Source organism: Sinocyclocheilus rhinocerous, unplaced genomic scaffold (genome assembly GCF_001515625.1).
Source record: "Sinocyclocheilus rhinocerous isolate Xijiao unplaced genomic scaffold, SAMN03320098_v1.1 scaffold1420, whole genome shotgun sequence".
Taxonomy (NCBI): Eukaryota; Metazoa; Chordata; class Actinopteri; order Cypriniformes; family Cyprinidae; genus Sinocyclocheilus; species Sinocyclocheilus rhinocerous.
This window is the reverse complement of record NW_015666537.1, coordinates 68,114-85,513: the sequence shown is the minus strand read 5'-3', so window position 1 is coordinate 85,513 and position 17,400 is coordinate 68,114. Positions and strand designations below refer to the sequence as shown.

The following is a 17,400-nucleotide window of genomic DNA, read 5'->3' as shown; positions in this document are numbered from 1 at the left end:
CAGCTGTGGGGGATTCTGTAGAGACGAGCTGAGCAACACTCCCCATTAAAGACCAGCGCATTAAAGGAGGTCGTCCTCCAGGAGTTAAACAGCACAGATGTGAAAATTTGTCATGAACTTGTACACCCAGTGCCAAGAAGTGTCAGAGCAGTGTACTTAGAGTTATGGAGAACATATTAAGTTCTAGAATATTACACTTGGTTGAATTAATCTTGGTTGTACTCAATTCTGCAATCCTTCATTTAAACAAAAATTTCAGAGCTGGCAAAAGCTGTGAAAAGAGTGACACTTTATCTCACAGAGTAAGATGCAGCATGCAGAAGTGACATGTATGTTTGTTTATCCACACCAGAACTACCGACTGTAGCCAAAGCACAATAAACTCATTTAGCTTTTTCCAAGGCCCATATTTACAAAATATAGACTTCTGGGAATCCATACTCTGGTCTCATGAGACCAATTCAGTCATTTCGGATCTAACAGCATACACGCATGTATTTCTCTCTTTTTATTAAGAATATGTTTAATACATTTCAATTTTGCCATCTTTCTATGAATTATATTAGTGATCATTAAGAAAATATATCTTTTATATTTAATCAGAGGGGGTGTACTCATTTATGCTGTGCACTGTATCCATCCATCCATCATGTCGTTCTATCTGACATTCTATTGAGCTATCTAGTATTCTATTTAGCTGTCTATCGTTCTATCATTGTACAGTATCTAACACTCTGTCGTTCTGTTGCTCTGTCATTTTCCAATTCTCAATCCGAGTGTCTTTTTTTTTTACAAGTTAATTTACTCTCATGCAAATGAACCATGCTTACTGCTCATTCATCAATGTCTTATTTCCACTGAATGGGAAATCAATGTGTAAGTATGCATAGATGCAGAATGTCACAGAGGAAGGTGCAGGACTGCACTGTGCTAACAATCCATCATCTTGTTAACTAGAGCTGTACATTGGGCTAATCAATTTTCTGACCCGTTCAGCATGATTTATTATGTGTTGCAAAACAAGCATTATATGGCCTGAAATTGTGTTACAAATGTATGAAGGAGACTTTGTCTCTTGTGTCAGAGAATGGGTACATGGTATTGAGATCTGATAAAGGATATGACTCACTGTATATACAGTACATGGCAATGAGAATGAGAATTGGTATGAAGCCTTTGTCTGAAATGGAGATGTGTGTCCGGACTGCAAAAAAAATTGTGTTTGCAGCAGGGCTGCCAATACCAAGACCTGTCAAACTGCTTTACAGCAGTCCGCACTGAAACAAAACATTAGGCTGCTGCAAATTAAAATGCCAGCACTGTTCATCGCCTCTTCAAAATGCATTACTTGTGTAATTCAACGCTGCAGCTATCGCTCTATTAGGAGTCTGTCACTTCCTTTTAATATGAACTCTTTCTTTGCAAGCTTACTTACTATTCTTTTAAATCTTTGCTGTCCTTCATACATGCAACAGCATGACATCCTTCATGCTGGACAGCTGAGCGATCACTGACTCTCATTGTTCAATTTTTTTAGGGGCTTTATTGTATAATAATGTCACAATTCTGCTGATTAAAACTGCTGGGAGGCAATGAGATGACTAATAATTACTTTGTTTCTACCTCACTAGCTTCAAATAGAAGTGTCTCAGTAACAGTGATTCAGGACCATTCAGAATGAGATCTGGGGCTGGATTCACAAAACATTCTTAAGAAGAAATTTCTTCCATTTGCATCTTATTTTGTATTCCCAAAAATTCTTCTTAAGAATATTCTTATCTTTTTTCTTAAGATTGTTCTTGAAAAGAATCTTCTTAAAAATCATCGTAAATAACTTCTTAAAGTTAGGATTACCTCAGACTTATCTTAACTCCCAACTGTTAAGAAAGATTTAATACATTTATTGGGTTATTTCAAATTAATTGTTATAGTTAAGCGTTACAACAACACTAGCTATACATAGTAGGACTATTAATAGTGATGTGCACGAGTTTTCATGGCACACCAATGACTGATAAACCATGATAAGTCATGATTATGTGTGACGTGACTTTTTTGCTAAATTCAAAATTCAGTAACAACTCTATAAAAGTGAGTCAGATATGGAGTTTTTTTTTATTTTGGCCTATACATACGATATAATCTTTGGCAGTATTCAGCGCAATCACTACTTAACCTGTTTGAAAGCTCGTCTTCTTAGGCTGCTTGAGTGGAATAAAATGTATGTACCACCTTGAGTCTATCATTGTTTGATGACTACCACTAGTATCTAGAAGAACAACTTAGGAGGAATGTTCCAGTAATGACAGAAAGGGCATGTTTTTCAAGGCTTGTAGGTGAGTTTTCAAAGAGCAACACCTAATTTTAGTACAGCTAAGAGCAAAGAGTTTTAAAAATGAAGTCATTGCTTATGTTAGCATTTCCTGCCAAATGAGCCATGTCCATTAAGACTAATGAATTCTGAGAAATAAAAGCACTTTTATTAAAATACGGCATGTTAATTTCCTCTTCAAGTCACATTGCTCAGTGGTGAGGTTCATTTTTTGGTTGTCAAAAGGGGCAGTGTCAAACAGGTTCTGGTAAAACATTGTGGACACTATGTGGTTGCACAAAGCTTTTCTGCTCTTTTTTTAAAAGTAGAAACTCTCTCTGAATGCATATTTAAAATTTCAAGCACTGACATTCTCTTTACATCAGTCTCAATTAGAGATGCACTGATGCTAAATTACTCAGCCGATACTGATAGACGATTATTCATAATTATGCCAAAGGGGGGGAAAACAAATATCTCCCAACTAATGCTGTACACGATGCAGGGAACCCTTTCATTTAGTACATGATATTAGAGGTTAAAATTAACAACAAAACTATTATATTCAATTATTTTTATTTTCCGATATAATAAATCACATTCAAATAAAAACATTTGTATACAACACAATAGCACATAATATTTTTCATAAATTGTCTTCAAACATACATATATAATTAACAGTAAATAAGCTCCCTCTAGTGTTTTTATAGCTAACTAACAGATGTGAACTCTGGATAATTTTCGTAAGGTAAATCTTTAAATGACATATTGTTCACAGGCTGTTTTATATGAAGTATTTCTCTTTATGGGGAATAGTCTTGAATTTACCGAATCACTTGACTGCAGAAGCCAAGGACAGATCTTTAAGGTCCAAGTTAGCTATTCAACCATTGTTGATTTAAAATGTAAAAGTTCTTCAATGTCATCTTTTGTTTTGATTTTGAATGTATATTGTTCTTTATTGCTAAACACCATGGTAACATGGTATCCACCTTCAAATGAAATCTGATGAAAGAAAATGTTTGTTATCATTTAAATATTTGAAATGAAGTGAATGTTTAAATATGATTACTTTTTGTTCTAGAAATCAGAATAATTTGTGTTTGGGTTATTTTCAGTACTCTTAGTACTTGTTATCCACTTGAATAATTTATACGATAACAAAGTTAACATGTTTCATGTTTGCTCATTGCTGTAGAACCTGCTGGAGAAATCCGCTGAGAGAGAGACCCGTCAGGAGTATGCTCTTGCCATGATCCAGTGCAAAGTGCTCAAACAGCTGGAGAACCTGGACCAGCAGAAATATGATGATGAGGACATCACCGATGACATCAAGTTCCTCCTGGAAAGATTGGGAGAGAGCGTTCAGGATCTCAGGTAAAGCCCACATACTCTCTCAACATGTTTTCAAAATTTTTTCCCCCACACATTTATACTGATTTCCTTCTTCCTCTTGCAGTTCTTTTGATGAGTACAGCTCTGAGCTGAAGTCTGGCCGTCTGGAGTGGAGTCCAGTGCACAAATCGGAGAAGTTCTGGAGGGAAAACGCTGTTCGCCTGAATGAGAAAAACTATGAGCTGCTGAAGTAAGAAGCGTCTGGTGTTAGTATTTGGGCTGAACAGTGAGTTGCTGTATAACTTGCTGCAGTGTCAACCAGTAGATAGTAATGCTGGCATTCAAAATGTAACATTATTCTCAAATGTGCCATAACCAGTAATAAAAGAGCTCCCTTTTGGCATTTACAGCGATCTGTCACAGTCACACTGCACCATAGAATGTCAAAACCACATTTATTGTCTGAATTTTGTAATACAATCGACAGAATTTGATAAAAAATAATAAAACAGCCAAAAAATATATTTGAAGTATTTTTTTGGCTTTTTCTACAAATGTTTAAAGGGGTGGTTCATTGCGATTTCACCGATTAGACGCGCACTAGGCGGTTTAGCCAATCACAACACACTGGGCTAGCTAACCAATCAGAGCCCATCGCCTATTTCTGAGGGCGGGGCTTCATAAAAACAGGAAAAGATCAGCCCGTTTCTCAGAGAAGGGACAGAGCTGTGTGGAATAAAGGTAAATTATGTGAAAAATAATGTTTTTTTTTTTTTTTAAACGAAGCATTAACACATGTTAGACTGCACCCCATAAACACAATCAAGCCTAGAAAAAACCAAGTGAACCACCCCTTTAATTGTGACTCCCACTCCAGCTGAGTCACATATATAAGATTTAATTACCAGTTGTGTGAAGATTCTGAACAAGTGGCAAATCATAATTTACAGTAGTGATCCATTTTATGATATTTGTTTAACTAATTGAGTTTTTTGTTTTTAACAGACAAATAAACAAGTCTTGTCATCCTGTTAAAGAAGCACATTTACTTGATGCACAAACTTAAGATATTCAGACTTGTTTTCAAGAATATATATTGAAATACAAAGCAGAAATCTCACTAAATGTTGTCAATTTATGGTTTAAGAAAAACCTGTTTGCCAGTTTACCCCAAGAAAACTTCAATATACAGTGGCTGCAAAAAGTATTTGTGTGCTTGTGATTTCTTTATTTTCCTTTCTGTTCCCCCCATTATTTCTGTCGATCTCTCTTAATAAAACAGTAGCAAAGGCCATAAATAAAAAAGAAAGGAAAAAGATAATTAAGAATATTATAATGTGAATGTGCAGGGTTTCCACGCGTCCTGGAAAACCTGGAAAACTGAAAACACATGGAAAATGACAGAAAATGTCAAATGTCCTTGAAAATCGTGTTGCTGTCCTTGAAAATTATTATTTAAAAAATGTCAAAGTGTTTTTCCTTTAGCCAAGAATAAACAGTTTACCACTGGCCCGAAACAATTAATGTTAATAGTAGAAAACATTCGACCAGCCATAAATCAGAACTGGCCTGTTTTTGCTCTGAATGACCGATCGGCAACCGGCTCTTTGTTTTATTTGAGCCGATCTCTGTTCCGGACTTGCACACAAACTGTATTGCAAGCATTTTCCAAAATGTCATTTGTGTGGAAATATTACAAAGTCACGTTAACGAAGGCCAGAGACACTGAAGACAAATGCAAAGAGGGGAAAATGCTGTAGCAGACAGAGCAGCTCACTGTTCACGATGTGCAAAATATTGGAAGGAAATCCTTAATATTGAATTAGGGATGGGGTTTAAAAAATGTATCTCTAAGGGGAACTGACTGTTTTCAGAAAAGTTCAGATGGTATTTTCTTTTCATCTTGGCTCTTTATAATGCATACTAAAGTAGTGTTTAGCAGCGCTGCTTTGTTTACAGCGGTAACCAGGGAAACGCTGTATCGCTGCTGTTCCGTAAGCGTCGCCTGCTGTCAGAGAGTGAATTTGCGTCTCATTCAGCCCGTCTGTTGTTTTTGTTTCCCGCAGATATGTTTTATGCAGTATAATTTCTCAAAGCTAAAGTCAGAACAGTCTGTTTTTGCTTCAGATTTTGAAATTGCATCTAATTTAAAGGGATAGTTCACCCAAAAATGAAAATTCTGTCATTAATTACTCGCCCTCATGTTGTTCCAAACCCGTAAGACCTCCGTTCATCTTCGGAACACAAATTAAGATATTTTTAGAGCTCTCTGACCCTCCCATAGACAACAATGCAATTACCACGATCAAGGTCCAGAAACGTAGCGAGGAGATCGGTAAAATAATCCATGTGACATCAGGGGTTCAACCGTAATATCACGAAGCTACGAGAATACTTTTTGTACGCAAAGAAAACAAAAATAACGACTTTATTCAACAATTCGTCTCCTCCGCGACGTCCGCGTCACCCTATAGCGCTATTTTGGAGAGTATCCACTGAAAGTAAACAGCGTATGCTATTCTGTGTCAGCTGTGTCACGTAGAAACTGCTCATGTATGTAGCATCTTTATTTGGATCGTGATTCGTGATTAAAATGCAGTTTTTGCCTCTCATTTTAAATAGCTACAGAGAGTTTGGCCTGTGATAGAGCAAAAAACATCTTGTTCATGTACTCATATTTTCATTCTATCTTATCTTTTGCTTTAAAAAATAAAATAAATGTTAAATTGTTATTGGAGTTGGCCATGAAAAATCAAGATTGGTGCATCAATACTGACTTTTGATAGTGTGAACACTGATGTGTTTTCTAACGTTCTATCCAGTGGTCATCTTTAAGAGAAGTATTTTGAATGACGCCATTTCGTTTTGTGATGAATGTTTGTAGTAAAGTGGAAAGCAACTTTGTTAACATTAATTCAGTAACTTGTTAACTAATAATTTTGATTATTGTCAAAAGTAGACTATTAGTACTTTTTTACCAAGTTGATACTGAAATTTTAAAAATGTAACAATACCGGCCGTTCTGCAGCACTGGTAGTATCAAGTACAGACTCAATTCAGTACTCGCTGATAGGCAGCTGCTTTCAAATGCTTCTGTGTATATTTATATCGCTTTCCATGAAGAGCGATGCAGTGACCAATCAGAGGTGACCAAGTTAGTCAGAATCCACTCATTTTTCACTTGACCCTTGTAGCGAATCAGCTCATTCATGGGGAAATATGAATAATTAAGAAAAGTCCATTTCTACTGTGCATTTGCCTCTTGCTATGGAACATGCAGTGATTTTCCCTGCTTCGCATTCCATTAGGTCGTAAATGTATCTGGTGTCAGGGTTGCCATGGTAACCAGGGTCCTGGGCCTTGTTCACAGACAACTTGGCACCCAGTATGTTTATTGGGTGAGGGGTCTGTGAACGTTTGTTAATCTAATGAATAATTGATTTGTTAAATCAAATGAAAAATGGTGTGTCTGATTGGTCCAGACGCTACACCCTATTAAAGCAATGCTTAATTGAAAAACATTTGAAGGATACATGCCAATATTTTAAAATATTTTTTCCTTTAAGATTATTAGCATTAATAATGAACTCAATGAATTTATTTTTATTTTCAAATAATTGTTGTAATGTATAATTAAGAGCTCATATTAGAGAGATGATTTTATAGGTATGTCATGGCCATAAACTGAATCTGTCATATAAATTGGTCTCTTCATTAGAAATTAGCCTACTGATTGCCACCATTGATGGACAACATTTTTTAATAATATTAAAAATATCTGTATGACATTATATTCTGCAGTTCTTCCCTGTTGTACCGAATATCTATACTTTTCAAATGATCATATCGAAGTTAGAAATTCAAATATTGTGACAAAATTAATTTTGTAGGGTGCCACAAGTTTCCAAAAGGGTGCCGCGACTAAAAAAATGGTGGGAAAATACTGCTTTAAAACATACATGCTGTGTGAATTGATATCATACACGCGTGTGAATAGTCATAATGAGTGTTTTCAGTTCTCCCTGCTTTTAGAATACAAAGATGTTAGCAGGGGTCAAGTGTTCTGAGAGAAACGGCAATGATTTTTGCAGTATTGAGCAAATGGTTAAATTACTGTTTTGAACATATTGTACTGTTTTTACACAAGTTGTTTTTACTGTCTGAATCACATTGCGTGGTTGTGTGCGTGTTCCTCTCCTCCCTCTCTGGTGAAGGTCGCACAAGTTGAAACCAAAGCCGAGTATCAGTGGTCGAAACTCTAATTTTCATTGTCTCTCAGTAGTTTAATCATGCGTCAGCTTGACCCTTTTGACAGCCCCGTTTAAATCCTAATCTACTCATCTCATTGCTCTCATCACCATGCACCCTCTCCACAATCAGCACAAGGCTCCATTTCAGCCCTCAGCAATTTGTGTTTTACTTCAGTTCGTCTCTCTTTTTTCCCTCAATTTTTTGCTCTCAGTATGTAGGTGATTTGTTGCGCTTGAACTCTCTCTCTCCATTCTGCACGATTGTTATAATTTCACGCTTTCATGCAGTTGAGATCTGTCTCATACTTGATGTATTGTTTTTGAGCGGAAATAGATTGAAATTGCATTTCCCAGAACAACAAGCTTTGTGCTCACTTCAAAATAAATAATTTTCTTAAGCAGTATTTTTGTTGAAAATACCTCAACATCCATGAAAAAAATAACCTGAGAATCTATTAAGATGTTATTAAATTGATCAAATGTGACAGTAAAACATTTATAATGTTAAAAACATTGTTTTAAATAAATGCTGTTCTTTTGAAATTTTTATTCATTAAACTTGACACAAATATCTTGCCAAAAAAACTTGAAACACACACCTTCCAAAATGTTGACAAAAAATATCATGTTTCCACAAATATTGTAAAGAAGCACTTGATAATTATCAGCATCGATAATAATAAGAAATATTGCTTGAGCACCAAATCAGCATATAAGAATGATTTCTGTAGGATCATGTGACTGAAGACTGTCTGCTGAAAATTCAGTTTTGCATCACAGGAATAAAATTACATTTTAAAATATTTTAAAGTAGAAAACAGTTCTTTTAAATTGTAATATTTCACAATATAATGTTTTTACTGTATTTTTGATCACATAGATGTAGCCTTGGCAAGCATATAAGAGTTCTTTCAAAAACATTTTAAAATCTTACTGAGCTCAAACATTTTTGGGGCCCACTGTATATTTTCTGAAAACAATCCATTTTTCTTCTCTATAAAATGTATTGTATTTGGTTGATGATTAAATGTTTTTACTGGAATACAAGACGAAAATACTGTTCAAGGAAACTTTTTTTTCTAACTGAACTAACAGAACCTTTAATATTTTTCTGGCCTGTGGTAGACATCACATCTCCAGCTGTACATTACCCTGGGATATATTTGCTCAGCGTGGGTTTAGTATTGCCCTGGAGATGTTACTGATTGCTTTTGAGGACCTGAAATGATTGTGTGTTTGTGCTTCCTGCCAGGATACTGACCAGGTTGTTGGAAGTGTCTGATGACCCTCAGGTTATTGCCGTTGCAGCTCACGACGTGGGGGAATACGTGAGACATTACCCTCGTGGCAAGAGGTGAGCGAGTATCCTTCATCCATCATCCATAAATGACCATCTTTCCGCAATTTTATGACTGTTCCTCAATACCCAAATATCCTGTAGCTCTGTGATTATAGCACTGAAAATCGCCCAGATTAGAGTTAATACCATCTATGGCAACTGCTTGCATGCAATGATATCGGTGTCAATTTACACTTACATCACTTCAAAGAGAGCAGCATACTAATTCATCCAGGCTGACCTATTGCAAGATATTGCCCAAGCTTGCCATTTATATTGTCGGCACATAGCATTCATGATCGGCCAATCAGTTTTAGATTTAAGAACGTTATATATAGTTTTCCTCTAAAAGTAAAGTGATCTGCCACTCGTGTCCAATTCCGCTGTGAGTGGCTAATACCTTCTCTAATCCAGACCATCCTCCCCCTGAGGTTAGCCACTCAGAACACAGCACAATCTCACTTTCCTCTTCAAAACACCCACATTGTTCAAAGAAACCGTGCTGAATATATAGGGACTCGTTGGTCTCATCAGCCCTGGTTCGAACCCTGTAATTAGACCACTCCAGAACAAATTAGCTTGTGCAGGTGAGCAGTTGTCCATAAGATTTGCACTCATTTGCGATAAGTGCCAAGATATTACTTTTGTGATCTCCAAGCAGTGATCTGTTTGTCTGTCTTTCTATTTATCTATCTATCCATCCATCCTTCTGTCGTTCTGTTGTTCTATTTATTCTGTCTATCTATCGTTCTGTCAATCTGTCTATCTGAATCTATAGTACAGGTCCCACAGTTGGCCCATAATGTGTGGGAACATAATGGTTTTGTCAATAATATTTCTTACAGAAGGCAACATTTTTCTATCGTGAACATTTCGGATCAAGTTCACAATGAATATTTCCAGGCAGCTGCATCAACGAATCAAATCAAAATTGACTGTAATATTGAACATTTTGTGGTGTAACTAATATGATTTTAATGTGCATTTTTTTAATTGAATAAAAAATGATGAAAAATTATTACATTTTATCAAATATAAAATTTTATAAAATAGTTAATTTATGAATTGTTAATTTAAATAGATTTATTTATTTATTTACATACATACAACATTCTTAAAAGGCTACATTAGCACCCTAGCATGATAGTGGCAAGTTTTGCAAGAATTGAAAGGCATAGAGTTTATTACCCATCTTGCAGAACATAATAATCTGGAACTGCATCTCTCTGCTTCTCTGTCCTTTAGGGTGATTGAACAGCTAGGTGGTAAACAACTAGTGATGAACCACATGCATCATGAAGACCAGCTTGTCCGCTATAATGCCCTGCTGGCTGTTCAGAAGCTCATGGTGCATAACTGGTACGTTTAACTTCATATGCATTAATGAATCCAATATTTATGTTCAGCATTTATTTATTACTATTTATTATATGTTATTATTATATGTTACTATTATTAATTTATTTACAGGATATTTACACACAATTTTAATCTCTTTAACCAAACATCTCGACATCTTCACTGAAATGCTGGTTGTTGTATTTATTCCTCAAGCAAAACAGCCCCAGTGTTTGTGCCTGACGCAGCATTGCCCTCAATAGTGACCTGGAATAGAGCTTTCTCCTAATCTCTCTTTGCCACGAAGTAGTAATTTTCTCACTTCAGCATTGCATAATTTAATGAATTATTCAGTGGACCATTGTGTCTTTTCAAAACCCAGGGCACAAAATAAGTGGAAAAAAACATGATTATCTTCTCCATGCATGTTCGATGTGTTGTCAGAGGGGCAAACTGTTGAATCAAGGCCGGCGAGGCACTGGCTCAGGTTCAGATAGAACAAACACATCCTAACACTAGTAGCTCATTATTGTGTCTGCATTCATCCTTAGAAGCTTCAGATTACTCTTTCAACAGGGATGATAAACCTCAAAGGCCCCGGAACACAGCATGCATGTTTAAAGCACAATAGACGTGTACTGGCTTACATTCAGTGGTGTCATGAGGAGCAATTGTTGGCTGTCAGCGTTTCATTACAGTGGCTTTAAATCACCCTTCAAATTGAAAGTTTAGTGCCAAATTGAGCATACAATACAAGTTGCTTTAAATGCTGCCTGAGTGGTATAGATCACTCCTGTATTGGGAGAATGTGGTAACACACGCCATAAAATATCTCCGAATAATTCATCTTTATCATCGGCCACATTGCAGGAGAAATAAATATGCGTATAAGAATTTATACGCTAGCATTTATACTGTGAACCCAGACAGAGGGTTTTATATATATATATATATATATACAGTGGTGTGAAAAAGTGTTGGCCCCCTTCCTGATTTTTAAATTTGTTTGATGATCTGAAACATTAAAGTGTGACAAACATGCAAAAAAATAAGAAATCAGGAAGGGGGCCAACACTTTTTCACACCACTGTGTATATATATATATATATATATATACACACACACTTGATCATCTCAACAGCTCTTTCATTTCCTTGCTTAGAAACAGTTCTGTCTGCTAATTCTGACTCATGGCAATTGGCAGAGTAGCATGGCAATTATTAGCCATTAGTAAAATGGCTCACATGTAATTTTCAGGATTAATTGTGCATAATTTTGAAGCAGTTTGACACAAAGCTTAGCTTGTCACCACCAAAAAGAAAGAAAAAAAGCAAGCAGAACAGTAAGTTTTGATTGTTCTCATTAATAATATAATGGTTGCTTCTGGGTTCAAGTCTCTCAGATACAGACCCAGAGTTAAAAGGGGACTATACAAAATGGCAATTGCACTGAAGAGGCAGAGAGTGCATGTATTATATGAAGATCTGAAGGGAGGTAAAGGCCAATTCTTATTTGTATTCTTAATTGGAGTAGGAAATTACAGGGGGTGTAATAGCCAGATGATTGAGTTAAGATTTGGTGAACGTGGTTTCCAAGGTGCTCTCAAGAAGAGCTATACAAGAAAGGCCTTTCACTGCCTCTTCTCAAACACCCTCTTTGCAATCCAGTAGCATCCATGAATGCCATTTCCATTTGCTGGACTTTTCTCGAGAGATTTTTATACCTTAGGGTTGTCTTCTGTTATCATGGTTTTGAGATGATCTTCTAATAGAGGAACATCTCGTTTCCATGGCATTTTTTTGCAGAACACATTGTCTTCATGCTTTTTTTGTATAAAGATACTAAAAGGTGCCTTTTCTTTGTTGTTGAGCTTTTTTTTACTCCGAGTTGGATACAGAAAATAGAGAAGAAGTCCAGCCTTGTGTATTTCAGTTATTGTCATCAAAACCACAGCCACAATTTACATCGGGAAATACATTTATTAAAGTAAGTTTTGTTTGCAATGGTTTCTTATTGTGTGTTTAGGGGTTCTTTTGTTTGTTTTGAGCTAATTTAAGTAAACTGATTATTGCTTGCTCTGTATGATTGATTTGTAATCTGTGTGGGTGTTTTGAAAAAAAAAAAAAAGCATGTGTGCCTACAGTTTATTTTCCCCTTGAGAGATGTGGTGCTGTCGCCACACTATGGCTGTCGCTTTTTCCCATTCTCACTCCATAGAGACTGTTTGGTGTCATGGCAACAGCCGGAGGAGAAGATGTTTTAGTTGGCACAGTTCTAGATGGCCGACTTTGCACGCTGTTAGCTTATTGTATCTGTACCATCTGGGTTAACCCCTGGAGGTCTCGAGATGTTGGATGACACAGTGTTTAATCAAATGTTTGTTTTGCACAAGCCTTTACGCACTTAAGGACTTCATCCGCGCGGTCTGTCTGATGCAGCTTAGCGTGAAATCCCTCAGATGTGCTTCGCTGTTATGAAACTTAATTTTATTCGGAAATGAAGTCCTGGTCGGAATAACAGAAAAATTATTAAGCAAGAGTTCACTGCAAAACAAGGTCAAAGATGATCACACCTTTGCTGTGGTATATGCGTCATATCTTTATTATAGAAATAATTCACACAGTGAATGTGGGAAATTTTGAAGAGAAATTGCTTAAACATCCAAGTGTAAGACATTATATTATTTTATAACAGACACACACAGATAGATTAGAAATTTAAAGGAAAATGGCATAGACATCGAAATTCAACACATTATATTGCAACAATTTAAAATGCCTGCTTTCTCTTTGAATATATTTAATATATTTTAAAATGTAATAAAATTTATCTAATGACAATATTTCCAGCAGCCATTACTTCAATCTTCAGTGTCACATGATCCTTCAGAAATCAGTCTAATATGCTGATTTGGTGCACAAGAAACATTTATTGTTATTTCAAATGTTAGTTATAAGTTGTGCTACTTAATAGTTTTGTGGAGACCATGATACTGTTTTCCAGGATCTTATGATGACCAGAAAACATTTATTTTGAAATACAAATCTTTAGTAACATTATACATGTCTTTACTGTCACTTTTGATCAATTTACTCCATACTTGCTGAAACATTTTTTTAATTTCTTTAAAAAAAAAAAAAAAAGTTTGAATGGTAGTATATATGAATATAGATTATTTAATTATACCTAATTGATTTCTAATTTCTTTTCTATTGTAAAGCATCTTGAATACAAAGGCATCAACACTTTATTATTTTAATTCAATATACTATACATATTGTTTATCCAGCTGGACTCAGGCTCCTTGTCCAAAACTTGAACAGTCAGTATACCAACAGGTTCTAAATGTGCATGAGAGAACAATTAAAAATTTAAAACCTGTCACTCATTTAGTGTAACCTTAAAATCATGATCTTAAAAAACTGCTGTTAAAATCTGAAAACTTAAAAGGGACTACAATTGAAAATTAGCTGTAAAAACTAAACTGGCACATTTACAGAAATATTAATAATGTGCACTTGCCCTTTAACTCCAAACTGAATAAAGTATGCTTAGATATTTAAATATTTAGATATTTATTTTAGTATTATTTCTAAAGACTTTATGATGATGTGTATGGTGATGTACCATGAGAATTCAGCATTACCATTTCTTGAACTCGGGAACTCTTAAACTGGATAATTCTAGAAGCAGTCCACTGAGTAATAGAACATTAATTTGAAGCCTCTTAAGGTCCTTGCACACTGAGACCGACATTTTCATATGTATTTTTTCATATTCTTCATCCTAAACATTTGTCACGTGCAGGAACCATGCACACTGAGTCCGATGCGTATGAATTAATTTGCAAAACAATACAAAATGGAGTCTTCAAGCAGTGAGGATGATTTTGAAAAAAAAAAGAGAAAGAGGAAATATTGGGTCCATCCAATCCTGAGATTGCGTAGAGCAGAAGGATAATTCCACTTCCTTATCAAGGAGTGGGAATTATACTGCAGGATTATCCCGAGGGATTCAAAGTTTACTTCAGTGCTTTTTATTTTTTTTAATGCATGGTGTTATTGATGCCTGGTAGCCACAGCAGAGTCGTCTCTTTCTTTTCAGCTTTCAAAATCAGCCACGGCTCTTCAAACACAAGGTCGCCATGGGTCATAGTCGTATTTACCACAGGTTGAATGAATAAGGCCACAGACATAGTCAAGCATCTCATAAGCCATACTCGGAGGATGAATCTGCCGTCTCTCGCTGTATATGCGGGATGAATGAGGATGGAAACTCTCGTTTGGCAGGTTTGCTAACTTTTCTTGCTGTTAGTTATAAGACCTTGACATTGAAAAAATGAAGGAATCAGTTTAAGGTGTCAGTGAAGAAGTTAAGAGTCTCTTGAAGTCATCACACTTACACCATGACCCTCACATACAAGTTTGGCAGAAAATTTAATGTAAAGTGCAGGTGATTGAGCCCAGTGGAGACTTTGCTTCAGTCTGATTTTTGTCTTTGTCCTGTTTGTTCAGGAGGACTGGGTTTGTGTGAGTTGTGTTCGATGCCATTCAGTCTAAAATTCTGAGACCACTCTGAAAATGTGAGATACAAAGTATATTTTAAACTTGGGAAAACTTACTAAATTATACCCCAGACATGATTCGTAGTGCTTTTTAGTAGGAAATGATTCAGTATGATTCATTTGCAAGGTAATGTGTTTCTCTGCATACCCATTTAAGACTGCACTAAAAAAATTGTATTCATAAGATGAGGGACCATTTTGGCCTTTAAATGAAGACCTTTATGAAAGTTTTCATAGGGCATTTTAATATATGAATGTCATTTACTGCTGATCTTTATATTAGCTTGAAGCTTTACTTCAATTAGCACAAAGCAGGGCAACTAATCTGACATTAATATTCAACTTACCATGTTCCACAGACAGACCTTATGGTACTATGTAAACTGTTAGCTCAGCTTCTGTCTAAAGCAAAGCTCTATCATTTTATGAATATGTGGTGCCTAAATTCAACATTAAATACATCAGATTTCAGGCTATATTCTCTACAACTGGTATTCCCAAACATTTTTATCAGCCAAATCCCTGACATAACATTTTCTTGAAGTACCCCCTGAGATTTTAAGTTAAACACATATTAATATGTCTTTAAATTTTTCCTTTTCAAAAATGTAAACCCTCTAGCTTTTATTTTGGTGAAAAACTGCAGGGATAATCTGTGTTTAGCTGACAACAGGTTTATTACTATTTCTTGTTACACATCTGGTAGGTACAATGCTGAAAACTTGTATCCACAAAAAAATGTTGGAAATTATGCAAATGTGAAAATTAAGTGATGCATGGTGTGTTCCCAAATGTATTATAAGTGACCTGCAGAGATGGAGTTCATGTGAAGCAGCATTTACTGAGAACTAAAAAGCTGAAAACATGAGCTGCTTGCGTGTAAATAAACACAGTGCCGTGCTTCACTCATGCAGTGCATCAGACTAAACTTTTGAGATTTAAATTATATTTAAATTCATTATGCAGCCCTATTTATTTATTTTTTAATGATTTTTACATTTTATGGCTTAATTATTTATTAGGTTTAACTCATGTACCTCCTGCAGTTTCGCTTGGGAAACCCTGCTCTGCAGTTACTTAAATCTCCATAACAAACCCTTAATGGCATGCATATCTTGTTTTGTGAGCTAGCTGTGAACATATTAGCTCAATTCATATTTAAATTGGCAGTCAAGCTGTTATTAATCCTCATATTTTCTGCTGTTTTATCTCTTTTGCTGGATCCCCAATGAATCAGCCCTCTGTGATTCTCTCCTTCCATCTCTTCCGCCGCTTATCTGCTTTGTTTCCATGCAAATATCGACTGATGTGCTGAAGTCAAACCCAGTAGATGTTTTGACAAGCTGCCAGAAATGACAATTAATGAATGACAGGTGTGACTAATGTAGTCAATTTGCCCATAAAGGAAGAGAAGACCTGAACTCACATAGTTGTCTCTGAGCTCAGATGACTTCAGAGCGTATACTCTACTACAGTAGTTTTTAAACCCTGGGTCGCAACCCTCGGGTAGGTCGCGAGACTTAAAAAATGGGTCACCTGGATGATTTAAGGAAAATGTATATATGTATGTATCAAAGTTCAAGACTCGGGGAAGAATAAAACGGCAAACAGCAAACGTAACTTTAATAACAAAAAGAACAACAAAATGAAAGTAAGCGCCTGGAGAGCATCAAAGGTTTCTAATTACAACGTGTTTTTACAGCGTTGAACATTGTAACCAATCACAGACATATCTGTTGATTTCTTCAATGCAATGGCCAATCAGATGTTTCAGTTAGTCAGAATCTACTCAGAATCTACTCTACTTCAGTCCTGAATTCTGCAAGCTAATCCTCTCATTATAACAATGTGTAGACACAATGTAAATAAGAGATGTATTGTGCAGTGTACAGAGATTCATTGATTATAACAGATTTTTCTGAAATCGCAATAAACTGAAATGAGTGACAGCTCAGTGATTATTAAGGGAGCGCTCTTTGGGTCTTGGGTGTAATCCATTCAGAATTTGAATAAAAGTTTTGTTTTTCATGCTGCTAAGATGACCAGCTTGGCGAACATGTGACACAAGTGACATCTGCATGTAATTGGGGGATTCCTTCTTCGAAATCACAATGATTGAGATAGTGATAATCATAAGGATGGACTGGACAAAATATGATGTAAAAAAAGATGTGCATGAAAGCTAAAGCACCCTCACTAATTTCAGAAGCACCCTCAGTGATTGATTCTAGAACAGAGAGCATCCTTCCAGAGCTTATAT

At 35.8% G+C, this 17,400-nt stretch overlaps 1 protein-coding gene across 1 annotated transcript in view; it reads left to right on the top strand.

Moving 5' to 3' along the window:
* The window catches only part of LOC107732543 (V-type proton ATPase subunit H-like), a 37,215-nt gene that overhangs the window by 17,957 nt on the left and 1,858 nt on the right, over window positions 1–17,400 (top strand). Inside the window, exons 9-12 of the mRNA XM_016543905.1 lie at window positions 3,513–3,691; window positions 3,774–3,899; window positions 9,152–9,253; window positions 10,484–10,597. Of these exons, the coding sequence (XP_016399391.1) occupies window positions 3,513–3,691; window positions 3,774–3,899; window positions 9,152–9,253; window positions 10,484–10,597 (521 nt within the window). The remainder of the gene's footprint in view (window positions 1–3,512; window positions 3,692–3,773; window positions 3,900–9,151; window positions 9,254–10,483; window positions 10,598–17,400) is intronic.